This window comes from Bactrocera dorsalis, chromosome 2, assembly GCF_023373825.1.
Source record: "Bactrocera dorsalis isolate Fly_Bdor chromosome 2, ASM2337382v1, whole genome shotgun sequence".
In the NCBI taxonomy this organism is placed as follows: Eukaryota; Metazoa; Arthropoda; class Insecta; order Diptera; family Tephritidae; genus Bactrocera; species Bactrocera dorsalis.
The window spans coordinates 82,807,775-82,833,966 of record NC_064304.1 but is presented as its reverse complement, the minus strand read 5'-3'; the positions used below and the strand labels follow the sequence as shown (position 1 = coordinate 82,833,966).

Sequence of the window (26,192 nt, the reverse complement as noted above, 5' to 3'; positions counted from 1 at the left end):
TGTTATTTTTTTCACTATCATTAGAATCTTAATCACATACATACATACTATGTCTACATGATTCTATAATTACCTGATATATTGCCTTTACTTATGTAAGTATGTAAGTGAAATACGAAGTCTCTGAAGGAAAATCGTTCATCAATACACCAGAGTTATTTGTATGATATTTCTTATATAATAACACCTGATTTGGTTCGCCTATACTTGGAAACGCGGATCAAAACAACTAAATCAAATCCAAATAATAAAGAAAATTTTTACGAGGCCTCTCCCATTAAATTCAGCTTAGTCCCTTTGTTGTTATTTTCATAAGGAAATTTATTTCTCTTGTAAAAAGCAAAGCTTAACCATAGCGAGCATATGTAGTAGATTGACAAATGAAATTTATCTTTGATAATGTTAATGCAAATATTATAGGTTGTGATTAAGAATTGGTCTAATTCCGAACGGAATATACGCATGCCTCCAAAATTGTACGTAAATACCCAATAACTCGACATAAATTGAATTATAATGGCGCTCTTGTTTAATGGTATAGTTATTGCTCGATTGTGGTCGAATTATCCTGATACCAAAAGATCTCTCAAAAAACAGAGATAACAACAGCTTCGCCCCCTTCGTTTCTTAGAATGCGTTTGCAAGAAAATTTAATTGTTCGTGGCATCATAGACTACAGGATTTACAATTTAATTTTGACAATTCATTTCATTGTTTATATCATTATTTATGGTTACTACAGTCTTGAATATTATACGCTATAAAATAGACACACGTGAAAACCTGATACAGTGAAAAAAGCAATTCCTATAACCGGACATGAACACAATTTTGGTAACACTTCGTTCAAATTACCCCTGATAAACGGACAAGATTTCATAAAATGCGTCAAGAAATTGAAGAATTGTGTAGAATTTATAGTTTCCGCGGAGGGTGTCCGGTTATGAGGAACTTCAATGTATTACTTTACTACAGTATTAGAAGTTGTGTTTGTTGTTTTTGAAGGGGTTATATTCACCTATGAATTTCAAAAGATCGATTTCTTTTTTATGTGTACATCGAATGTTCAGATATTTAAGTTTCTTCGAGTATTCTTCGAATTTGAAGCTTATCCGACAAATAGTTTCGGAGATGTGAGCATATTTAGATAAACTTGGGTCGCCAGTGGTCGAAATTCGACCAATTGAAAATACAATTTATTAACTTCGGCACGTCTTCTCCTTTCCATATACATATGTCTCTGTCTTCTGTATTCGACTGTGTAGGACGCGAGAAGGACAAATAACACCGACCAATGAAAACGCGGCATCGCGCCTTTAGTTGTTGATAAAAATACACCAACGCATTTTTACCTATGATCCCGTTGCCGTACAAGCGAAAAATAACGTTTTGCACTTCCGCACGTCTTCTCCTTTCGGTCAAAAAGGGAACACAAACTTTTTTGTTGGAGTAATTATATATAGAAGAATTTTTAAGTTGCTCTAAAAAACTTTAAACGTGTTTTTCTCGAAGCGATATTTTCAGATTCGGTGAGCAGAATTTCACCGAAGCGGCTGAGCAGTCCAGGTTTCTTAGATATATATTTCGTGTAATGATCGAAGGAATAAGATTTTGCAAAGTATTACTCTGTCACAAAAATAATTTTTTGGAAGCCGCCATTTTGTCAAAAATCAAAATTTTGACTGGTGCTTTGAGCTTTTTCTGTATTCATCTACAATAACAATAGGTTTTCTTGGTTTCTGATTTTCGGATTATTTTAAATAGAAAAATCTTTTTCGCCGCTAGACACTTTTTTTCGTGGGTCCTACTGGAGATAGGCTACGACAACAAGATATTATTTTTTTTATTAATCCCCGATTATTAAACTACCTGAACTTCTGTTAATGTAATTTTTTTTTTATTAATTAACATGCCTTTAAAAAAATATAAATATATATCACAAAAAAGATCGTTTTTTCTGGCTTGCAAATGGATGTAACCCCTTAGAGCTTCTACAAGTATAGTGATAGTCTTCGAGCGAAAGTGAGTTGAAACCTTTTTTAATATAGTCACACGCGACGCAAGAAATAATGAAATTATTTGCGAAGGAGAGATCCCATACGCAATATTGAATGGAAAGTTTATTTAGAGTGCTGACTTTGATCAACATTGCTTCTTTTGGGATTTGATGACGTATTAAACTAAAATATAAGTAAAACCATTAATTGTCATGAAATTAAACGTGGATCAATAGTTTCTGACTTTACTAAAACAGATTTAATTTGATGTTATAAATAATAACGTTGACATTCGCGTATTATCAATTGCATAAATTATAATGATAATTTCCATATATTCAAATATAGTCCATTAAGTGTTGGGTATTTTTTAGAAGTCCATGAGTTTATTTTATTCCGAGTGTTGGAATAAAATTTCGGGCATATAAGCCTTCGATTGCGTCTTATAGAAACCATTCGATCGGTTCAATTTCACACCAAATTTTCGCGCGTGACCATAGCTCGCCAATAACATACCAAACATTAATGATAACATACCAAAAGTGATGATAAATAAAGTAAAGTCTTGTATAAGACCTGTTGCACGCTTTTGCTAAAATCATTTACCACTTAGACGCTTGATAATCGAGAATAATATTTATGTTTTAGAAAATATGGACCAATATTGACAAGAAAAACATACCACGAAGTAATATTTTCTGAATGTAAGTCCTAGAGGATGGAGTCATGTGAAGAAATTCACGCAAGTGAGGAAAGTTCTCTGATCGCCATTCACTTGGGAGTGGCCAGAAACGATTCTTTTACATATGACTCAAGCAGCTCACGCCGTCCAGTCGTTGACCAAGTATCCTCTGGGTAGCCTAAGAACATCCGTTTGAAGGCGAGCTAAAGTGAGATGGCGAAACTTTCCCTCCACAGGGCGGTGCGCTGGGTTTGGGACCCACCACGTAAAAACAGTACCAATGAAAACTAAACGACAGCCTTGCTGTTGTTAACTCGGCTACAATCGCGTAAGCGGTGTCTACGCCTGTAAAGAAGAAGAAGAAGAAGTCCTGGATAACGCAGGAATTTTCGCACTGCCAATCATTTTATTTAAGTATTCCCAACCAGAAATGTGCTTCACATCTAAACATTAAATAGCAGTTAAATGTATTGACATTTTTTTCCCACAGCACGTGAGATTAGAGTATACATGCCTAATATCATGACAAATGTTAAACACCTACCGTTACTTTTACAGCTGTTTTGAAAGCTATCCTCTAAGAAACTCTTCACATATAAAAAAGCACCCTATATATCGTGATATAACGGCGCATTCTATTTACAACTATTTGTTTGCATATATATTGGTATTAATACACGTGTGTGTACAAGTTACAAAACTGGTAGTTAAAAACGCTTTTCTATTCATAACACTACATTTCCTAACACATATCTTATGGAGTAAATAAGTTGTAAATTGATCGTAAGAAATAAAATATATTGAGTGAATAAGTAGTAAATGTTTCGAAGCTAAAAAGTAAATGGCACTCATTATTGCCTATTGATTATATAACTACATATGTGTACATACATATACATGCAATGCAAAATATAATTGCTTCTCTCATATAAAACTCAGCGAGATTTCATCAAATCTCCTAGTTCGATTTAAAACATTTTCGCATCAATATCGGGACGGAAGTAGCGGAGAACTTACAACTTTTCAAAACTAAAATAGAAAGGATTATATAATTGTCAACAATTACAAATTTGGAAAAGAAAACAGAATTATTATACATTAATTAAGAAAAATGTATATCCGAATTGCGTTTATTGCAGCGTTTGTTTGCTCCTTTTTGCAATTTAATAGTGCGGAATTTCGTAAGTGTTCAATGAAAAATATTGAAAGAAATAAAATTTAACAAAATGAGAATTGTAAAAAATTAAATGTAACAGATGAATCTAAAGGAAAATGGTATTGGAATTAAAATTTTATTGGAAAATATAATAATTATTATTATTTTTTGACGTGTTTGAAGCCCACCATGAGGGGTCGCTACTTCAAGATAGACAGCGAATATTCTTTGCAACAAATTACAAAAGGATAAAAAGATAAGAAGTTTCCAAATCTTTGTACAATTAAGAAAGTTGCCGTTTTATACTTCGGGATCAAATAATAAATTTAAACATTGAAAATCGCTTATTTGTTATTCAAAATATTCTCAATTAATGTCTATACACTTTCGCAAGTGTTCGAACCAATTGTCGAAGCACTTTGCCAGTTTAATTGAAGTATCCCCAAAATATGCGTTCTGAACGCATCAACCGTCTCTTTAGGTGTTGGAAAACGTTGACCTTTTAGTTTAAAGAGAAGCCTTTCGATGACAAATCAGGACTATACGGAGGAACAAATCGATGCTTAAAGTGCTAAAAAACGCACTTTAGGCGATGTATGTGACGGTGCATTGTCGTGGTGAAGAGAGATCCGTCTTCGGTGGTTCGATTTCCCGATTTCTTGAAAGACAACTGGCAAGCAAATGGTTATAGAATTCACTTCTCTATATTATTCTAGTGGCATAATTGGGATATGTTTAGTTTAAAAAAAAAAAAAAAAACAGGCAACCATTTGCTTGGAAGTGTTTCTGCGTGAATAACTCTTATTGGATTCAGCTCATTTTTTAAATTTACCTCGACCAATCGACACGAGTCTCCATATTCCATTTTTTGGCCAAGATGAATATTTAAGTTACTATAAACAACACAAATAGCACTCGTACGTCAAAAAATTTGTTATGCATAACATGTCAAACAAATACGACTTAAAACTTTGCCACTCTTCACAAATACGATTCAGAATCTGACATATACCATATATAAACGTATTTTATTAGGTTTTTCGATAACTATGACCCGTCAACCAGGATCGTTTGAACATTTCAAGCAAATACTTGCGTGAAATTAGCTCAAGTTGAAGTTTTTGCACTGTAATTCGAATAAGAGCTCCTCATATTCTACTTGTTTGAAATTTATCGTAACTAGCATTAATTTCTAAGCAAGAATGTCTCTCCAAACCTTATGTTCACTATAACCGTCCGAACCGAACCTTTCCTTTGGCAAGGTTATTCAAGACTTTTCTGACAGATGATTACTAACCAAATATTGAGAAAACGGTCCTAAGATCACCACATCCTAATTATAAGTCCATAGAGGCTTATAACCATCCACCGTATAGACTCTGTGATCAGGGATACATTTTTCCGTTTGTTATATGGGTTTTTCTGTAGTATTTTGTGCTCTTTAATCCTTCGTATCAGTTTTGAGTTTTAAATAATTAAGTGTGACACAAAGTAAAAATGGCGCTCTCTCAAAAAAACAAAACTATCTGTATTATCTAGTATAATATATAATATAGTATAAGTTATAATAGTATAAGTTATAATATATATTTATTAGTAAGAAATTGATTATGACGTCCGTTTTTCACAACTGTCCAGGAAGAACAGTTTGGGAACGGTATTCATACATCGCTAGGCGGTACGATACACACTGTTTTTTTCGACTTCTCAATTATTCGCCAAGGTCCAAAAATGTTTAAACATAAACAGATTAAGGCACAAGAATTTAAAAATAATAAGGACAAATTTATGTGGTTAAAAAAAGAATTCAGTATTAGAAAAGGGAGTCCATTTATAATCTATAAATACCATATTGAAGTTTACCAACAAACGGAACATCCGCCATATTTTAAAATGATCGGGGCAGCTATATTATTTTATCAGAAACAATTTACGCCAGGAATATTCTCAAAGATTTTGGTAACCACATTCTGAAAATACATTTGCTTATCTGGTATTTTAAAAATAGTCTTGATCGTTATTTTTATTCCATGGGCCATGGCGAATCGAACGTGCCTACCGGATACATGCATGTGTACTCGTATAAATATATTTCTGCCACTCTGTTTTCTAAGTATATAGTTTTTATGACTTTCAGCCGATGATCCGAAGCCATGTAAATTCGGAGACGACGATTGTTTACTGAAGGCGATCAACTTTTATTTGCGTGAAAAAAATCAGGGTGAGTCTGTACATACACATAAATATGTAAATATATGTAATATATTATTTTTTTGCTTAGGAGATACTTCGATAAATCTGCGACAAATCGATCCTATTGATACCGGCACATTCACACTGAAGCAAGGTGCTGACAATCCCGTAAATATTGACTTAACTTTTAGCAATAATAAAATTTATGGTGTCGCCAATGCTACAGCATACAAAGCTAGGTAAGCGGGGTTTAAAAACTGAACTAATATTAAATTTGATTTATTTTATTTTGTTTTTTCTTCTCTTCGCAGAGGTTTCGGCAAGGATCTCACGAAAAAACACGAGCTACGCTTCAAAGTGCCAGTGGCCAGCTTGATCGGCGATTATAAAATACAAGGCCGCATTCTGATACTGCCCATTAGCGGTTCCGGCAAAAACAATATCACTATGAGTAAATTAATATTTCGACATCCACTTAGAGCAAATATTTATAATTAAATGGTTTCCGCTTTCAGTTGATGCAGAATTCATACTACAATGGGAGGGCGTGCCAGTTGAAAAGGATGGCGAAACTTATATGAAAACCGACAAATTCAGAGCCATTGTAAAGCCCAGTAGGGTGTTCTTCGAATTACAAAATCTTTTCAATGGCGACAAAGCTTTGGGTGATAATATGAATTTGTTTTTAAATGAAAACTGGAAGGAAATTTATCAGGAAGTTGATGTAACCTTTTCCAAGGAAATATCTAAGTTGATGTCAAGTATTATAGATTCAGTCTTTGATAAAACACCATATAATAAATTATTCGTAGAGTAAATTGAATTTTAATAAAATCATTATATTGTAAATTACCTTTTTATAGTCAGTTGTGTTTATGAGGGTAACATCGATCTCGTGGTCAACGGAGTTTCTGATGTAATAATAAATAAATATATCATTTAAATTATGGTCGAATAAATATAATAATGAAATTCCAAGAAAAATGGAAGTTTAATATTTCTTATCACGCTCATTGTTTTTCAGAAGATTAATAAGCAAATCTGCTTAACGGTCTATTAATATAATTCGCACCAAGATTTTCGAAAACCTTTTCAGAAGAAAATGAGCGAAGGATGTTATATGCATATGTATGTATATCTCTTCTCTACATGTATGTTGTTGTTTGCGCACTCAATTGAAATAGTTTAGTTGTGTGAATGTAAATCAGGAACTCACTTTGATCCAACCAACTGCCTATATAATAGTTTTGTTGAAAACGACTAAAAGTTAGCATTTATTCTGGCCATTATCTTGATGCAGCGTACATACGCACCCGCCTCTGTGCAGCAAAAACGCACGTCAACAAACACAAGAAGAGTCCGACGTCCAGAAGCACCAATCACAACAGACAGCCGAACGATTTTTACTCGATTTGTACTCCTGCTCTCTAAGAGCACTCATCCGCGACTCGATATAAGCGAACTGTGGAACGGCATTTCAAGCTCCTTACGGACGGCTGCAAACGAAACCATTGGTTTTCGAAAAATGCGTAAGAACAGCTGGTACAATTAAGAGTGCCGTGTCAATGCGGAGAGAAAACATATTGCCTACCTAGCATTGTTACAATGGAGCACAACCCGTACGGGATGGGATAGATATCAGACAAGAGGACGAAATGCGTGAGTACGAAGAGATTGGCAAGCTGGCCGACAGGAGTAATGCTCTGAAACTCTACAAAAAGATGCGGCGACTAACAAAAAGTTTCAAGAGCGGAGCATACTCTTGTATAAACTCCAACAGGTGATCTAGAGACTCATGCCCAAAGAATACTGAAATTATGGAGAGAACACAGAAGCAAAGCAAATGGGTCTGGCAGTGAGCGAGGGCAAGTTTTAATATCTCCTGTCATCAAACAAACGTTCGCGATTTGGCTCTCACGTAATTGTTGACAGTCACAACTTCAAAGTAATAGATAATTTCGTCTAAGGGAAGTCCACCATCCCCGTTCCGCTATATGGCGCAGAGGCATGGACGATGACAACATCTGATGAGTCATCGTTACGAGTTTTCGAGAAAAAGGTTCTGTATGATCGTTTGCGCGTTGGCCACGGAAAATCGGGTTTATTACGTTTGTACATTTCCAGACACTGTTCCGAATCATCAACCCAGTTAATATCTTTGAAATGCCATCTCGAACAACTTCGCTTTACGGTCATCCAAAACAATTTTTTGATATTTTTGTCGGTTAAAACCTCTTTTGGGCGTCCACTGCGCTCACCATCTTCGGTACCCATTTCACCACATCTAAACTTAGCATACCAATCCTTGATGATTGATTTTCTCTGCGGCAGTATCCGGAAATTCAACCATGTTTTTGCTTCAACTGTATTTTCCCCTCTAAAAGCAACATCTTATCAACACGCGAAACTCCTTTATATACATTTTTTTCACAATAACAAAAGTTGCTTCACTCAAAATGATATAACTCACATACGAGTACTAATGATCCGCCAGCTGTCAAATTTATACACGCGCCTTTTGAAGATTAGGGCTTACTAAAAATTGTAAATCTAATTTTAATACTTTCAATACTCGACCCGAAAACCGCCTAGTCGTCATTTGTACGCTTAGTTTGCGAATGCTTGCCATTATACTTATACATATGTATGTATATTTCGCATAATCAGACTATAAATTCAATATGACATCTACTTATGTATAATTTATAACATATTATACATACATATATTAAAAAAAAGTTGGCAATTGCGACGCTTACAGGGTAAACATTATTTTGAATAAATAAGAACTTTTTATTGACCTTTGTATGTATGTATCTTCGCTTCGTTGTTATAATCATGATCACTGCTACCGATCACACAGTGCGAGATATTTAATTATACGAGTATGGACAATATCGGCCTCTTATTTGTTAATTGCCATCATGCTTTCTGATGATTAAATGTTTAAACTCGTTTGCCGTCGAAAAATAACTGTAAACGATTAATCGTAAATAAATGATCACATATGGTACATATGTAAGTAAATTAACAGCTGTTTGCAAGGTAACACATCGTCAAATACAATTTTCATACATACTTAGGTACATTTAGATCCACACGTTTAGATCAGAATATACTGGCATACATATAGATATAGATCAAATTATCCACATATACATACAAAATTACATATACGATTATTGTCGGCGGCCGGTGGTTTGATAGGTACATGCGACTATTTACCGGATTTTTTTTTCAAACAAGTTCCGACAGTGAAGTAACTCATCAAGTTCAAGTTTTGTTAAATTTAACTAGATGATACATATATACGAGTATAATGCAGTTATTTGTGTTAAATTGTATGTATGGATTTTATATTATTTTAAATTTCGTTATACATACATATGTAGGTATCGATAGCAGATAACTAACGGGTGGGCCATCTAACGTTTTAAATTTGAATTATCTATATTCCGACATTGGAAACGTCAAATACCATTCGGAAAGTGACAGATATTCAGTAAAAAGTCTAAAATTTACGAAATGGGCAGCTATTCACTATTCTACAGTTCGCAGATTGGGCAGAAGATCGTTTGACCGAGGATGGTCAATTTTACCGAAAAATCATCTTTTCGGAAAATCATCTTGTCGCATTTCGGGCACAGAAAACCCGCACGTAATCGTCGAGAAGCCAATGCACCCAGCACGAATCACTGTATGGTGCGGATTTTGGTCTGGTGGAATCAGCGGCCCATTTTTCTTCGAAAATGAAGAAGGAACCGTAACCATCAGTGGTGAGCGATATCGCGCAATGTTAACCGATTTTTTCTTCAAGCAAATTGAAGAGGAAGACTTGGACAACATTTGGTTCCAGCAGGATGGCGCTACATGCCATACAGCAAACGCTACGCTCAATCTTTTACGACCTGTCTTCTAAATTTAAAATTTTATATGGCCCACCCAATAGATTGAGCTACAGTTTGCAAATTGAAGATCTCGGACAATGTGTAGCGTGTGGCGATATTGAGCTAAGATTGTGATAAGTGATCCAATTCAAACAAATTCTCTTTCTAAACTTCATCAGCCAATCAGGTCCTTCAGTATAGGATCCAACATCAGTACGCACATATATGTATGTATATGTTGAGAATTCAGTCAAAAAAATGGCAGATACAATATATAAAAATTGGTATTTATATTTTCGACAAGACAAAAAGACATTTGCCAATCAAGGATTAGCTATAAATATGTATATAGGTAGCTTTTTATATTTCCGGATTTTGCAATCCGAATTTTGAAATATAGCAACTCGCAACTTTATCGTAAAGTTTGAAAATTTTGATGTTACGTTTGACATACGAGCGCTATTTGTGTTGTTTACAGGAACTCAAAATAATCATCTCGGCCAAAAAATGTAATTAAATTGCGAGCTTTTCCGCGCGAATATTTTTAACATCTTTCGACGTGTATTAACTGAGTAACAGTGCATCGAAATTTAATTATTTAATATTTGTCGACGAAGTTTCATTAAAGGCTGGTGTTAACTTAGATGATATGGTGAATTCAATCGAGGTTAGTCGATCCCCCGAAGACGAAATTTCAAAATCAATTGTTCTTTCGGAAACTATTGATGCTGTGCAAACTGCAAGATCGCCATCTGACTTAGCATGAGATTGAGGCAACTATAGTCATTAGTGGGACCAAAACACATTCATAGATTCCACATAATTTGTGAATCGCCCAAAACAAGGCCCATGTTGATTGGTTGAGAGAAATGTTAAAAAATACGATAGTGGTGGTTCAAACACGCCTGTCACATCGTGACAGGTGACGATTTCAAGAAATCAGGAAACTCAACCACCGAAGATGGAATCGAATGACTTTTTTTTATTTCTGTACGGAAACAATAAACTAAGAGATAAATCTTCTTCAGAACGCATATTTTGGAGACTCCTCAATCAGAGTGGCAAAAGTGCTTCGACAATTGGTGTAAATGTATATGGAACTTAGAGAAATGTGAGATTTACTAGTTGTTTCAATAGAGTTAAAGCCGAGTCCAAAAAAGTTAATTCATCAGTCAGATCAAGCAACCACTTAACTTTATTAGTAAATTCGGAGAAACGCTTATTGTCCTTTCTCATTTTAATAAGTAAAAGTTCAAAGACGTTTGATTCCGTAAAGAACTTTATTCCAATGACCCGATCTGAACAATTTCTTCGTAGAATGCATCATTTCCTTGGTCAATAATCCATAGCGAAATCCCAGAAAATATCTCGTCAAAGCATTCCATACAAGCACTTTATTCCAATCGATCAGTTTGTATGACGGATATAACTAGGTGCATAATTTCTTCGGAGCTTGTATAGTTGCCTTGGACAATGCATTCGGGTCAAATTTCGTGAAAATATCTTGTCAAATAAGTTTGTGGCGTGTGCGAAATTTCTCATCGATGTCTGAAAAACTAAGGAGCTAGTTTACGTATATACAGAGAGATGGACAGACAGACAAACGACTATGGCTAAATCAACTCTGATCGTCATGCTGATTTATATTTATATTTTATAGGGTCTCCGAAGCTTCTTTCTGGGTGTTACAAACTTCGTGGCCATTAACTTATTATCTTGTTCTAGATATGATACAACATTTTTATTTGCTATTTGGTTTTTGTCACCTTAGTTGATCACTTTATAAGACATCTCCAAATATCTTATCCTTCTCATAACTGCATAATGTTTACATCTAATTAAATATTCTACTTTAATTTTTATGAGTGCAGTTAATAGTCAATATTATGGTCACCAAATTTGCTAAACTAAGTCCAGGAAACTTTAAAGCTCATTACTCCATTTAAATCAATATTCTCAGTGACTCGTCTGATCAGACAATTATAAATATTTAATCAGATTTTATTCACACTTGTCGCGCTTCTTGACAAAACTAATTCCTAATGGAGCTACCTCTGTTTAAATCGGTGGTTATAATGTAATACCGAGCTAGTTGGTTGATCCTTGGTTTAATTCCTAATTTGTGAAATGTTAATGTCACCTTCCGTTTAGTCTAATACTTATATTATATTAGACTTTGTCGTGGTCGCTAGTTAATTTATAATAAATGCTTCAATTATCAGTATTTAACTAGAAGTTTATTAAAATCCCCGTTCAACTTTTTTTAACACCATACCATATCACATCTCAAACTTAATATTTTGTTTAGGTATATGTATATACAATATCATCAAATAATTAATTATACGAACAATTAACAACTTTTATTACCTCACGCGTTAATGGGCATACTGGAGAGTTCACTTAATTGCTGCTAAAGGTAAAAGTACAGGGGTTAATCAATAGATGAGAGTGTCTTTGGTAAAAAATATTTTTGCGGCTAAAAAGCATTATACATATATTAGCACTTTGCTTCTCATGAAATTAGGCTAGAATTATTTGCAGGCAATTTGACTGATTTAAAAATCATTTAGTTTATCATATCAAACTGGCCTCGTAACAAACAGCTGTTTACACTATGTTTTCGAAATCTTCAAATAAATCCTTTTATTTATGTATTGTATATATATACTATATATAATATTTATACAGTAGCCATCCGCATTACTCATCTCATTAGTTCATTAAAAATAAAATTCTGGATTTGGAAAAATATAAACAACAAATGACAACAACTAGAAACAAAAGTTGTCTGGGCGGCTTCATTTAGTTAACTACTACTTAATTGACACTTCAAAATGTTTTTATTTTTCCTATATTATATGTATGTAGCACACACAATTTATATTCGAATGTTGCGCAGTTTTTTCAGATTCCTATTATTTTTATTTTGGATTTTTTTGTTTTTCTTGAAGAAGTAATATATTTACTAAACAGATATAAAACCTTACGACACTTAATACAGTTTAGTTAGTTGACTAACTGAAAAGCGTGCTAACGTATCTTCTAGCACCCGTTTGCCCGTCTGTACTCGTGAAATATTCGTGGATATGTTGCTGTTAAACAAAATTGTTCTAGCTTTAATGCCATTATTGGCACTTCAAGTGGTGGCGAAATTTCGTAAGTGTTGATAGAAATATTTGAGGATAAATATTAAAATTATTAGAAATATTATAAAATGTCTTAAAAGTTGACAACATAAATGATGGTGAAGTGAAATTCTTCTTCTTATTCACTGGTGTAGACACCGCTTACGCGGTTATAGCCGAGTTAACAACAAAGTGAAATAATTATACAAGAATATACGTGATGTTAAAGTGATGATGTACGGAAAAATTAAAAATTTATTTAGTGTCCACTTATAACGCAGATTAGTGCTTTAAAGCTTGTACATATTTATCTGACTTAATCGGAAGTACATAAATGACACACAGGACTACGAAAAGCTGAAAAAGTTCAAAAGTCTTATCAATCTGTTCGCTCCTTTTGTAGTGATAATCTTATTCTCGAAATCAGATTCACTAGATCAAAAAAAAATCAATAATATTATTTTGGATTCAATTGGAGATTCCAAGTGTAACAAGGCTCTTCACCACCCGGTCTTTCCAATGGAGTGGAGTTCTTCCTCTTTATCTGCTTCCCTTGGCAGGTCCTGCGTCGAATATTTTCAGAGCTGGAGTGTTTTCGTCCATTTGAACAACAAGATGTAGCAGCGTAGCAGTTATCTCTTAATTCTCTGAAGTATGTCAATGTCGTCGAATATTTCGTACAGTTTATCGTTCCATCGACTCCATATAGAAGGACGGGGATGATGCTTTCTTTACTATCAGGAATCTATCACCCAGATATTTCTGATCAACGTGAACGGATATACATATATAAGTTCGCGAACGTCATTCAAATAATGCTTTTACTCCCAACTTATTAATACATACGAAATATATTTACTATTAATCCTTTTTCGTCATTGTTTAACTTTACCTAGACCTGCTAGTCAGATATTCCTCCTTCTTTTTTAATTCCAGATTGAATTATATTAAATAGACTTAGGGTATCAAATACGCTCAGATCCCATTTTAAACAGTTCTTCTGCTGCATAAGATCTGGTGTCTCAGTTCTGTGGTATTTTTTATTCGCAAGATCCAGAGATCTGGAGATGGTTCAATTGTAGAATGATATTATTGGACCAGAAAGTTGATCTTAAGCTTAATATTGCATTTATTTTTACCCAGAGTGAAACAAAAGTATATGGAGAGTTTTGAAAACTGTTTTCATCTCCATTAAGCAGAATCCAAGTTGCTTTACCCTTAACCTATCCACTTCAATTTTGCAAGGATATGGTTCCCTAACTTCGGCGTAAGCTCATTCTTCGGCAAAATGTGGACAATCCATTTATATCTTTCCTTTAAAGTTATATGTCTAGGAATGTATGATTGCTTTCGTGTAGAACTTTGCATTTGGAATTATTTAGAACTGAATAAATTGATTTGCCGAAAAAAGGGTTATTGTTAAAAATCATTCTAGATCATAGTGGTATTTTAAAGCCTCAACTATATGTTATCTTAAATGTTCATATTGAAGTCAATTAACGTCAAAGTCGAGTCAATCACTTCAAGTGAACTAAACGAAATGGCTAGTGCTCAGTGCTTGGCACTAATTGTTTTATATACATATATATTTGAAATATTTAAAAAAGGTTCCGGTAAAAAATATAAGGTTAAATGTACATAATTAATCCTGCCGCTGATAGGTATTTCAAATAAATGCGTATTTTCATTTCAGCTGAGGATCCCAAGGCATGCAAATATGGCGACAAAACTTGCATAATGAGCACTATCGAATACCTGATGCGGGAAAAATCCCAAGGTATTTACTCTCTAACGGTACCTATAAATTAAACACACATGTCTTATGATTTAGGGTTTTCGTCGCTTAATTTGGCTAAGACTGAACCACTGAGAATTGCCAAAATCGTCATGAAACAAGGCGCTGAAAGTCCCGTTAATATTGACCTCACCTTCACCAATAATGACTTATACGGTTTTAGTGGAGTAAAAATGATTGACTTGAAGTAAGACAATGAATTTCTGCAATATCCTTATCAATATATAAACTTTTATCAATTTTTTAGGGGCTTCGGTAAGGATTTGACCACAAAACACGATCTTATTTTTTCTGCTCCCATTCTCAGCTTGGTAGGAGATTACTCAATTAAGGGACGCGTATTAATACTGCCTATCACCGGCACAGGCACGAGCAATATTACAATGCGTAAGTTATTCCATAAAAAATATTACACAAAAAATTATAGCCCGTATCTTCTCATTTTTCTGCAGTTAACTCTAAAATTCGGATTCAGTTTGCTGGCACTCCAGTGGAAAAACCGGACGGCGTCCATATGAGTGTGAAGTCGGCGCGTTTGAGTGTTGATCCGTCGAGAATGATTTTCAATTTTGGCAATCTTTTCAATGGTGACAAACAGCTGGGTGACACGATGAACGTCTTCTTGAATGAGAACTGGAAGGAGATATATCAAGAAGTGCGTGCAACTTTTACAAACGCTTTTTCTCAAATCTTCACAAGCGTCATTGATAGTGTTTTCAGCATTTATCCTTATGAGAAATACTTTTCGGAATAAAAATTAAGAAATCAAGTATATTGTTCTTTTGTTATCTGTGTGCAGTTTTGGGGGAACAGCTCTATGTCGAAATATAAATTGGGTTAAGTAGGTTCGACTTCTTAAGCCGATAAGTTCAAAACGAAATGATGAAAAATACTAAAGATTCAAAAGTTTCAAATGCTCCGCGTCGCTAATAATTTTAAACAATAACTCACTCCAGGTAAACTTAGTTAATAGCGGTGTACCAAAGGCTTAAGCTCATGGGACCTAAGATCGCTTTGAGTGCCACTTGACTATCACTAAGTATGGCAATACGTTGATTACGATAATAGCGTTCTAGATTTACCTCTACACTCTGGCCTACAGCAAAAACCTCTGCAATGTCTGAACCAACACGTGCGTTCGCTCCGAGATCCTAATATCGATATGGTACAATGAGCAGTGCTGTGTCCGAGTGGAGAGAAAGTAAACTGCCTACTTCGAAAAACGATAACGAGAGTTGAAGAGAGAAGCGAAACGCGAAACGCTTTGCAGACAAACAAAGAGAGAGGTCGAAATGCGTGAGTATAAAGAGCTTGACAAGCTGGCAGACAGGGGTAATGTTCAAAAATTATACGAAAAAATGCGGCGACTAACAGAAGGTTTCAAGACCGGAGCATAATTTTGTAGAACCCCACAGGTGATCTAGTGACTGATGCCCAGAGCATACTAAAATTATGGAGGGAACACTTCTCCAGCCTGCTGAATGGCAATGAAAGTATAACATCAGGAGATGGTGAACCCGTTTTCCCAATCGCTGACGATGGAGCGGACGTTCCACTGCCCGACCATGAAGAAGTTTGAATAGCAATTACCCGTCTGAAGAACAACAAAGCGGCGGGGGAGAACTGAAAATGAGCATGCATCAGCTTATTTGTTGAATATGGTTGGGCGAAAACATGCCCGAAGATTGGAATTTAAGTGTGCTCTGCCCAATTCACAAAAAGGGAGACCCCACAATCTGCGCCAACTACCGTGAGATAAGCCTCCTCAACATCGCATATAATGATTGGATCTTCTCAGTGTGGCTTTAGGCCTGACTGACCAGATATTCACCATGCGCAAAATCTTGGAAAAGACCCTTGAAAAGAGTATCGAAACAGCTAAAAGGGAAAACGACTGGCGCGCTGGTGTTAAGAGGTCAGAAGGGTACTCTTTTTTTCAATTTTTTTTGCATTTTTTGTTCCCTTATACCCTTAGAATTAACGTAAAAACCCACTTTACTATTGGAAGGTTTTGAAAAAGGCCCAAAAATAATAATACCGCTCGACGTTCTGAGCGCTCGGAGTGCACACCTCAAACTTTAAACGCGTTTTTCTCAAAACACACTTTTTTAAATTGGCGGAAATGATTCCGGCCGAACTACTCAACCGATTTGCTTAATTTTTTTTTAAATGTTCACAAAACGCCTGGCTATCGTCCCTATATACATATGTATATGTATATATTATAATGTATTGACAAATTTTATGTAAAAAAAACATGGGGAAAAATTAAAAAAAAACGTTAATTACTTTTTTATTTATCAACATTTTTTCATGATTCTAGTAGGGACGATAACCATTCACGTACTTTTTAAGAATAAATTGGGTTTTTGTGTTTCAGATGATCCAAACATGAGAAATCGTGTCCGCCAGTGAAAAAACGCATCTCATTCACCCAGCCATTTCTCCGACAGATGTCATCAAAAAAGTCCAAAAAATGTGTTTATACACTCCACGATATACCTCTTGATATGTGAAAAAAGTTCTATTGTAGAATAAAAATCTATGAAAAAAATGTCAAAAAACAGACCAGATTATCCTACTGACCAATTTATTCGGCTAAAACCGCGAATGCGGTGTTTACGTAAATACAGAAGAAGACTATAGCTTCGGTGCAACCAAAGTAAACGTTTTATCTTGTTTAGTATAATTTCAAATCACAGATGTCGTTCGTTATAGTGATTCGATGTACAAATTACAGTTTTTTATCTTAATTTGCGTCTTAGTTATGACAATTTTGATTAAGGGCGTTTTGTGGGCGTGACAGTGGTATTACATCCATCTACGAACTCGTCCTCCCTTTTTTTGCCAAGAAACACGTGTACCAAGTTTCATCAAGATATCTAAATTCTTACTCAAGTTATAACTGTGACCGTGCGGACGGACAGACAGGTGGTACAAACAACCTTTAGGTGAACAAAGCTATTATACTCCTAAGCAACATGTTACAAGAGTATACAAATTGTCTGAATATTGCAAAATGCCTGTAGGTATTAGTCAGTGTAGATGTATGTATGTACATATCGACTAGCTTATGACTTTTATACAATATAAATACACATATGTACATACATACATATGTATATACAGTTTTTATATATGAAGAAAGTTTAAAATTTATTAACTTGTAGCAAATATATTTCCCAAACAAATATACATACATACATATATACATACATACATTATTTTAGCACGTTCCTGATTGCTCGAATAAAAAATGCAATAACTCCTGTAGGCCTTTATGTGCTCGAGATCAAATTGCTATCACAGATATTATCATGTTGACACGTTTCTTCGTTAATTCATTAACATGCACAACTCCTTGTTCTATTAAGTGAGATAGCCTCTGATCTGCTGAACTTGTTTTTGTTTAATTAAAACGAATCGCAGTTTAAAAATTGAAACGAAAATCATATAAAAGTTAAATTCACCAACGCATTGTAAATTCATTAACCGAACAAGTGCGCTGCAAGACACTGCATTCCCACAAAATAAATTTCGTCAATCAAAAATAATTCGGTAGCAAAGTGAACACAGTCAGGATGTCGCGGATTAGCTGGATACCGTTATTCGCGTGTGCAGTACTTTACATGCAATCAGCAACGGCGCAAAAAGGTATGTTTCTATTTTCTTTTATGAATTTTGTAAGTCCTTAAAATACTTCTATTCCTCCCCCAGCACTGGACTTTGAGCGCTGCCGCTACGGTGATTCGGTGTGCCACACAAAGATTACCAACGAACTGATAAAAAAGTACGGCGCAACTGGTGTGCGTTCACTACATATCCCGCCCTTCGATCCATTGCGTATTAAATCGCTTGTATTGCCGCCGAATCCAAAAGCTCTCATAAATGCACGCTTGTCCTTCACAAATGTCGACATAACTGGTTTGACGAATGCACAAAACATCAAAGTCGAGTAAGTGCAATGAAAGAAATACTGAGAGTAAGCAAATGTGTTTACTGTCTGTAGTAATGCCTGGACCAAGCAATGGGCTCAGCATAGATTTATCATCTAAAAAAAAACAAATTTAATTAAAATACAAAGTAATTTTAAAAAAACTACATTTTACTCAACGCAGAGGCTTCACACGCGATGTCACAAGTCCGATATCACTGTCATGCACCGTCCCGAAAGCGAGATTTAGCGGTGCCTATGAAGGCGAAGGCAAAATTCTTGGCGCGAATTTCCAAGGCAAAGGAAATTGCGTAATAGAGCTATGTATGTCGACAAAAGAATGCATTCTTAATTATATTTCTATATGTATGTAAATATTTTTCTGCTTAATATTCCAGCTGATATAAACCTCACTAGCAAAATAGATGCCAAATTAGTGCAGAAAAGCGGCAAGAATTACTTAGTCATCAATAATGTATCATTGGTTATGTCGAAACCGAAAAATGTGCGTTACCAACTTGATGGACTCTACCATGGCAACCCGGAATTGAGCGCAACAGCGAACGATTTCCTCAATGGCAATGCGGATGAAATATTCGAAGGCATGCGTCCGGATATGCAAGAGATTTTTGCAGTGGTCCTACATGAATACATGACAAAATGTTTTAATGAATGGCCATACGATGATCTTTTTCTGCCCGAGTAAAATAAGAGTATTAATAATTATGATGTAATTAATATTTTTTATGCGTGTAAATACAACAGCAATAAAGCAGAGAATGAAAAGACAAAATTAATTTTGCTTTAATTCATTTATTTCAATACAGATTTTAAGATTTTTTACAGTAACATGAAATAAGCAATTATTGCGACGAAGTAGAAAGTAGAAATTCATTTATTTGGGTAAAAAATATTTAGCTTTTAAAACTAGTTATGCAGATAACGCGCTGTAATAAATTTGAAATTAGAAGCACAAAAAGTTTACGTTTCTGGTTTGCTTTGCAATACGATTAGTTACTAACATATGTACATATATGTATAAATGTCTGTGTGTAAAAGTTACCGCATTTTAAAAACGAGTAATCTAATTCTAATAAAGTAAAATTAATTTACTTCAGCTTTGTCTACTCTCTCATTAAAAATTTAGTTTTTGAATAATTTTTAAATAGTGCGACTGTTAAAAAATAATAATAGTGCTAATTGCATTTATATACAATATATATAATGAAAAATTTTAATGTTAATGTGAATAAAATTAATATATTACAATTTATGGCTTACTGGCATTTTTTGAATTGTATAAGATTGTTTTAATAACTTAAAGCAATTTCAGTAACAAAAAGCAATAACAAACATTTTTGTCTATATTAACCATCCAGAGAAAGTTGGTATTTAGTTTTCAAATCTTCAATTTTAGAAATATGTAAAACAAAAATTGTACAAATTTCATATTTTTTATATATGTAGAATCAACAAATGAACAAAAATTATTTGTTTTTAAACTACTAAAAATAATTAACGCTAAAATTACAAAAAAAGATATTTTACCTTTTCATTTTTTTTAATATTAACCTAAATAAAAGAAGTTGTCTAAACTAAAAATTATTAGGGCTAAAACTACAAAACAAAATTATTTTATTTATATACAATCAGAAACAATATCTAAAGTTTAACGAAAAAGACTGTAATCACATTAAGTTAAAATTATATGCAATTTTAAGCAAAAAAGTTACAGAAACTAATTAATAATTAAAAATTAATATAAATAACTAATAAACTAAAATAATATTGGTTTACAGGAAACTATTACAGTTTACTAAAAATTATATGTATGTATGTCAAACTATATTCTACTATAGAAAAAAATCTGATAAATTGTGAAATTTAAGTAAATATTTAATTAAAATATATAAAGTAAATTAAATAAGTCTTTAAATTAATTTTAATATAAATAACTTACAAGAGGCTATTTTTGATTTTTTAACTCATAAAAATATTGTTATCGTTAAATGCGGAAATAAATACAACTAAGCGTGAGTATGAAATAATTATTTAATAATATGAGCTAATAACTAATTAGAACTAATCATGAGATGATTAAAAATTTTAATAAAATCAAATTATAAATCTATAGAATTGAAGTATAACTAATTAATTTATAAAATTTTACACTAAAATTAAATAATTTGGGTTATAAAAATGAAAACATATAAAAAATTAGGGCACAAGTGTTAAGTGAAAATCTGTATATCAATAAAATTAGAATACATATTTTGATATATAAATTTACGTGTAATTAAAACATAAATATGTCTAAAAAATTATATTATAAATATCTAAGCTAAGTTTTAAAATAATTAATTAAAAAGATTATGTTGACATATACAATTTTTGCAAACAAATGTACATATTAAATTGCACTTTACTTTTGACCGGCACCAATGTGACGCCGATCAGTGTCGTTGAAAATGTTAATAACGGCACCCGCATCAGCGTTGAAATAGGTTTCGTTTACGGTAGTAGTTTGCTGATCAATGTCACCATTAGTTGCGCTCATTGCATGTGTAAATCCCACAACACCACGGCCAGTAAATGCTGTGGCTACTACTGCTTCACCAAAAACTGAGCCATCGTTGTTATTAGGTGTGACTATTTCATGTTTCAGTCCTGTATTATATATTGTCGAACGGTTTGTGCGCTCCACTGCCCAGTTGAAGGCATGTACGTAGATGTGTGCCTCGCGTATTTGATCATTGAGCTGCAGTATGAGTTTTTCCAGCAACTGTGTTTGAGCTAGCAAAGAAAAAAATTGTAAAACAAGCGGAATTGGGTTATAATTCGCTGCTAGACTTACTGCGTGCTTGTTCGGTAACAAATTGTCCACGTTTATGCTCCATTTCAATTCGTTTAAATGTCTCAAATTGTGTTAAGAAATTGCGCAACTTATTTAAGGACTGTTCACACTCCATATGCAACTCCAACTCCATGTTGTACACTTTGTGTGCGTTCAAAATGCGTTGCATTTCACATAAGAAAATTGTACATTTTTTTGCAGCCTGCTTCACTTGATATTGCACATTCATGGTACAAGGCATGGAACACTTTGTCTGTGCATCTGTTTGCATTTTACCTGCTTGCAATTGTATATCGGCATCAAACGCATTTAATGGTAAAACGTCGTTCAAATAATAATGCATTTTTCGAAGCAGACCAAATAAACGCAAAACTGGGTTAGGCTCCTTGCTACAATTAATTGAGGACACATTCACATAGTGTTTAAAATGTTAAGAAAGAAACTAAACTATTTAACTAAAACATACTTATCCAATGGTAGACCAAGAGTGGATAAATCGACTACAATTTTGTCGTAATCAATTTCTTGTTCCTTCAATGTGTCGTTGTATTTTGAAAATCTACGTTGACTAACGCCATTTACTTTGTTGACAGTTCCATTATTGTTGCGGCTTCCAGAACGATAGAAATCAGTTTCGCCAGAATTGAAAGAAGCGCTGGAAATAAGTGGCACTGCATTGGTGTCGGGATGAAGTGCATTGGAATTTTGGTGACGTAAGAAGTGAAATTCAAATTTAGGCGCAGTAGAAGCTTTAGACGATACTCCACAAGTTAAATTGGTGTCATTTGAAGAGCGAATTTGTGAAATTTCCTTAGATAGAATTGGTACTGAGCTGTAATTGCAATTTACGCCATCATTCAACCCAGTAGTTCCAGGGGCTATTGCAGAATGAAACTGTGCTATTGCATCTGAGTGAGATGTGGCTGCCGAACCATATAAATTTGATGCAATATGGAAATGTTGTTGATTGTTTCTTTTATTTTGATGCATTTGCTGATTTTGAAGTTGGTGATGATAATAATATTGACGATATAACTGAAACATGTGTGCCTCCCTGGTGTTCATTGTGCGGGATTTTTCTACTGCTCCAGTCACATTTCCACAACTTTTATCATCTTTCAAACAGTTATTACTTAAATGAGCAACACAGGACTCTACGTAAGGCATTGGCAATCCGATTACCTCAGGGCTTTTTGTTGTTGCCGTTAATCCAATTGCACCAACAGAATCTAATTCGCCACCAATAAGCAGTGAACTCAATTCTTGTGAAATAGTTTCCATATTGGTATTCAGTATTTGACTATCATTTTTACAACTTGGTTGGTGATAAATAGCCATTTCTTCAGATTTTCAGCTGAAGCCAATTAAAAAAATTTTGTGGAAAAAACGTTACATTTAAAATTGTTCGAATATTCCTCAAGCTAATATATCACATTTGCTACTTTTTCACAAAATTATATGATTTAATTATTTGCTTATTTAACTAATGGTGATTTGAATTAAAAACTAAAATATCATTCAGTTTTTACTTACTTTGGTAGACAGCAATTAAAAATTAATCCTTCTATATGACTAGCTGAAATAACTAGACGGGATAAATTTGATTTGCCTACAAGCAACAGGAAACGGCTGACTTAGGGCAGACGGTGTTACCACATAAAATTTTCTTTTACATAAGTAAATATGTGAATCAATTGCGTGCTGTAAGGGAATAGATTTCCCTACTCTTTAGCAATACTTGGAAGTTTTAATTGATCCAACGGCAAATTTAATTTATTTTGAATAACATAAATTTGAAATTAGAAGCACAAAAAGTTTACGTTTCTGGTTTGCTTTGCAATACAATTAGTTACTAACTAAATATGTGAATCAATTGCGTGCTGTAAGGGAATAGATTTCCCTTCTCTTTAGCAATACTTGGAAGTTTTAATTGATCCAACGGCAAATTTAATTTATTTTGAATAACATTAAAAACATACTTTATTTTTGAATGGCAGTAATATTAAAAAAATGTAGTAATCATATTCCATACGTGAGCTGACTGTCATAGAATTAGTTATATATAATGTTAATATATAAAACTGTTTAATACCATGTTCAGACCGACACTTAATCTCACGATTTTGGCTGTTGAATGGATTATCCCACTAATCTTAAAAATTTATCAAGATTTCGCCATACAAAAATTACAGTTCCAAATCACTTCATTGAAATGATTTGAAACTGATCCACGCTAAATCTCTCTGTGCGGTTTTGATTTTGCGCAATCTACTTGTCAGCACTGGAATTCTGTTACATTATCACAGCACAAAAGGAAAAAATGTAAACAAACAAATTTTTTTTAAAGCAATGAATCTAATTTCACCTGAAAATCGACTTAACAAATGAAAAAATGCATCCATTATTACTATTATATGGAAAATATTAAAAAAAGGACGGTTTTTATTTTAAAATACTATAAGACAATCTTTTCTTTTGATAAATATTAAGCGATGTGAATTCTTGAATGACAATAACAGCTGTTTTTTGATCTTTCTAACGGCAGTGAGAACACTGTTGGGTTATGAAATGTTTAAATGTAATCTAATCTTTGAAATTTTAGGTTTGAACATGGTATAACTTTCATATTAAAAATACTCTAGGATCGGTGGCATCTCTCTTAGCTTGCAATTTTAGCGAATTGATATCTTATAAACTTGACGAGTAGGAATATTTGAAAACAGATTTGCTTCTGTTAGTACTGTAAATTGTTACCTTTATTGTATTGTTACAAAAAGTAGTATTAAGTTGTATTTGTATTACTATATGCATCCCTGATTATGAACAATAGCTGTAAGTATATGGAATAGCATTTGTAGACATCTGGCGCCACACTGTCTGCTCGTCTAGTTAAACAATTGCTGAGTCTGGCGCCGCGACTGTCTGCTTGCGTCTGGCGCCGTATAGCCGTATGTTCTGGTAATTTCCAGACGCGATATTCTAGAAGGACACGTCGGCATCAGCGAGAAGTGCGTGGCTATAGCCGTATGTTCTGGTAATTTCCAGACGCGATATTCTAGAAGGACACGTCGGCATCAGCGAGAAGTGCGTGGCTATATAAGCCGTGGCAGCGCCAACGTAATCAATCAGTGCTAAGAGTAAACTGCTATAGTGTAGACGAGTTGTGAAATAAAGAGTTGTTGAATTAAATTAAACAGTGTTTATATTATTTGACAATCCAGAGATACGAACCTAACAAAGTAAACTAGCAAGAGTAAATACGTAACAATATGTATATGTAGTTCGTAGATCTCTAATTCCGTTTATAAATAAAAATCATAATTTGATTGAATACGGCTTTATTACTTGAGTTTTTTTTTCTTACGAAAAAATGGATGTACGTTTGACGTTATGGTACTTTTTCTCTAATTTACGATCTATTCGTTTTCAAAACTAATTTTTATTGCCTGGAATATTCGAAAAATTTATTTTTGAATCATAAAAACAAGGCAAAGCTTATTTTCTCATTTTGAGCTAAAATCACGATTGAGAATTTTTTAATTCAAAATTAATTATATACTTTAGAGTAAATTTTTAATTTATTTATATATTTTATACACATTTAAATTAAAAATCAATTTTTTTCTCCTGTTTTTGGTGTTTATTATCCCGTATATGGTATTCCCGAATTGTTGTTCAATACAACAATAAGACAGCCTAATTTTTATTCGTTATATTCCCTTTAATATTAAAACTGACAATCTGCAAGATTCATCATAATCAAAGAAAATATATGTATGGAAAATTCATCAATTATTAAGCCAAAACTTAAGTTTTTCCACAGATGTGTACCTACTGTAAACTCAACTTTTTAAATTCCAAACCATTGCCTATTCCGCTTTCAAAATTTATAAATTTTGTAGCATTACCCAAGTACTAAAATACATCAAATTATTTATCTTAAAAAGCCTTCGATAGTGCATCGAAAAAAATGCTATATAGAAATGTATAATTTCAGAATACAAAAATACAGTCCACTAAAATTTCTGAATTGCACAATAGAAATTGTTCTCTGTATCATGAATTTCCCTAGTTTCATAAAATTTCTGTTGATACAATCTGCTACTTAAGAAATATATATATTAAACAATCATAAATTGACTTCATAAGAGGGAAAACCTACTATACAGTACAAAGACAAAACCGTTAATGAAATTCGAATTTTAGAAAAAAATTGTCATTTACGTTCTTAATTTTTAATGTTTTAAGATTATTACTGCCGAGATCAAAACCGTTTACTTGAAGTATCGTTAGCAACCCGATTACATTTTGCCCAACCTTCAATCAACAACACACACAATCATTAGATTACAATTTCTATACGATTACACTTCCACACATTTCAAATTTATTGTATGTGCCGTATAGAAACGTTTCTACTTCCAAGGCAAGCCATAGAATTCAAAATTCTTCATTTATTGGGTTAAACGACACATGTATTTACACCAAATACAATTAATATGCATTTGATCTCCTAGCTCATTTTACCATTTTTACAAACAATTCACTTCATTCATTAAAATCATT

General features: G+C 33.5%; 3 protein-coding genes across 3 annotated transcripts; 2 read left to right on the top strand and 1 right to left on the bottom strand.

The window, feature by feature from the left end:
• Positions 1 to 3,583: 3,583 nt before the first annotated feature.
• LOC105226601 (uncharacterized) lies at positions 3,584 to 15,595 on the top strand. The gene is made up of 11 exons (XM_049447057.1): positions 3,584 to 3,860; positions 5,973 to 6,056; positions 6,117 to 6,267; positions 6,340 to 6,479; positions 6,544 to 6,842; positions 6,892 to 6,944; positions 12,932 to 13,074; positions 14,737 to 14,820; positions 14,875 to 15,025; positions 15,086 to 15,225; positions 15,291 to 15,595. The coding sequence occupies exons 1-11, from the start codon at positions 3,791 to 3,793 to the stop codon at positions 15,590 to 15,592; spliced, it is 1,617 nt and encodes a 538-aa protein (XP_049303014.1). The 5' UTR covers positions 3,584 to 3,790; the 3' UTR covers positions 15,593 to 15,595.
• Positions 15,596 to 18,305: 2,710 nt separating this feature from the next.
• LOC105226550 (protein takeout) lies at positions 18,306 to 19,569 on the top strand. The gene is made up of 4 exons (XM_011205468.4): positions 18,306 to 18,492; positions 18,556 to 18,793; positions 18,957 to 19,096; positions 19,171 to 19,569. The coding sequence occupies exons 1-4, from the start codon at positions 18,420 to 18,422 to the stop codon at positions 19,476 to 19,478; spliced, it is 759 nt and encodes a 252-aa protein (XP_011203770.1). The 5' UTR covers positions 18,306 to 18,419; the 3' UTR covers positions 19,479 to 19,569.
• Positions 19,570 to 20,965: 1,396 nt separating this feature from the next.
• On the bottom strand, positions 20,966 to 26,028 carry LOC105226551 (protein bag-of-marbles). The gene is made up of 4 exons (XM_011205469.4): positions 23,160 to 26,028; positions 22,093 to 22,980; positions 21,627 to 22,015; positions 20,966 to 21,565 (listed from the first exon to the last, which is right to left on the bottom strand). Exons 2-4 carry the CDS (start codon positions 22,962 to 22,964, stop codon positions 21,195 to 21,197), a joined length of 1,632 nt encoding a protein of 543 aa, XP_011203771.2. The 5' UTR covers positions 22,965 to 22,980; positions 23,160 to 26,028; the 3' UTR covers positions 20,966 to 21,194.
• Positions 26,029 to 26,192: the final 164 nt, after the last annotated feature.

Coding starts and splice junctions, on each gene's coding strand:
- LOC105226550 (XM_011205468.4), top strand. CDS start 18,420: ATGTCGCGGATTAGCTGGATACCGTTATTCGCGTGTGCAGTACTTTAC. Junction 18,493..18,555: donor ATCAGCAACGGCGCAAAAAG/GTATGTTTCTAT, acceptor TTCCTCCCCCAG/CACTGGACTTTGAGCGCTGC. Junction 18,794..18,956: donor GCACAAAACATCAAAGTCGA/GTAAGTGCAATG, acceptor TACTCAACGCAG/AGGCTTCACACGCGATGTCA.
- LOC105226601 (XM_049447057.1), top strand. CDS start 3,791: ATGTATATCCGAATTGCGTTTATTGCAGCGTTTGTTTGCTCCTTTTTG. Junction 3,861..5,972: donor ATTTAATAGTGCGGAATTTC/GTAAGTGTTCAA, acceptor TATGACTTTCAG/CCGATGATCCGAAGCCATGT. Junction 6,057..6,116: donor TTTGCGTGAAAAAAATCAGG/GTGAGTCTGTAC, acceptor TTTTTTGCTTAG/GAGATACTTCGATAAATCTG.
- LOC105226551 (XM_011205469.4), bottom strand. CDS start 22,964: ATGGCTATTTATCACCAACCAAGTTGTAAAAATGATAGTCAAATACTG. Junction 22,016..22,092: donor CTTGGTCTACCATTGGATAA/GTATGTTTTAGT, acceptor AATTAATTGTAG/CAAGGAGCCTAACCCAGTTT. Junction 21,566..21,626: donor TGTTACCGAACAAGCACGCA/GTAAGTCTAGCA, acceptor TTTCTTTGCTAG/CTCAAACACAGTTGCTGGAA.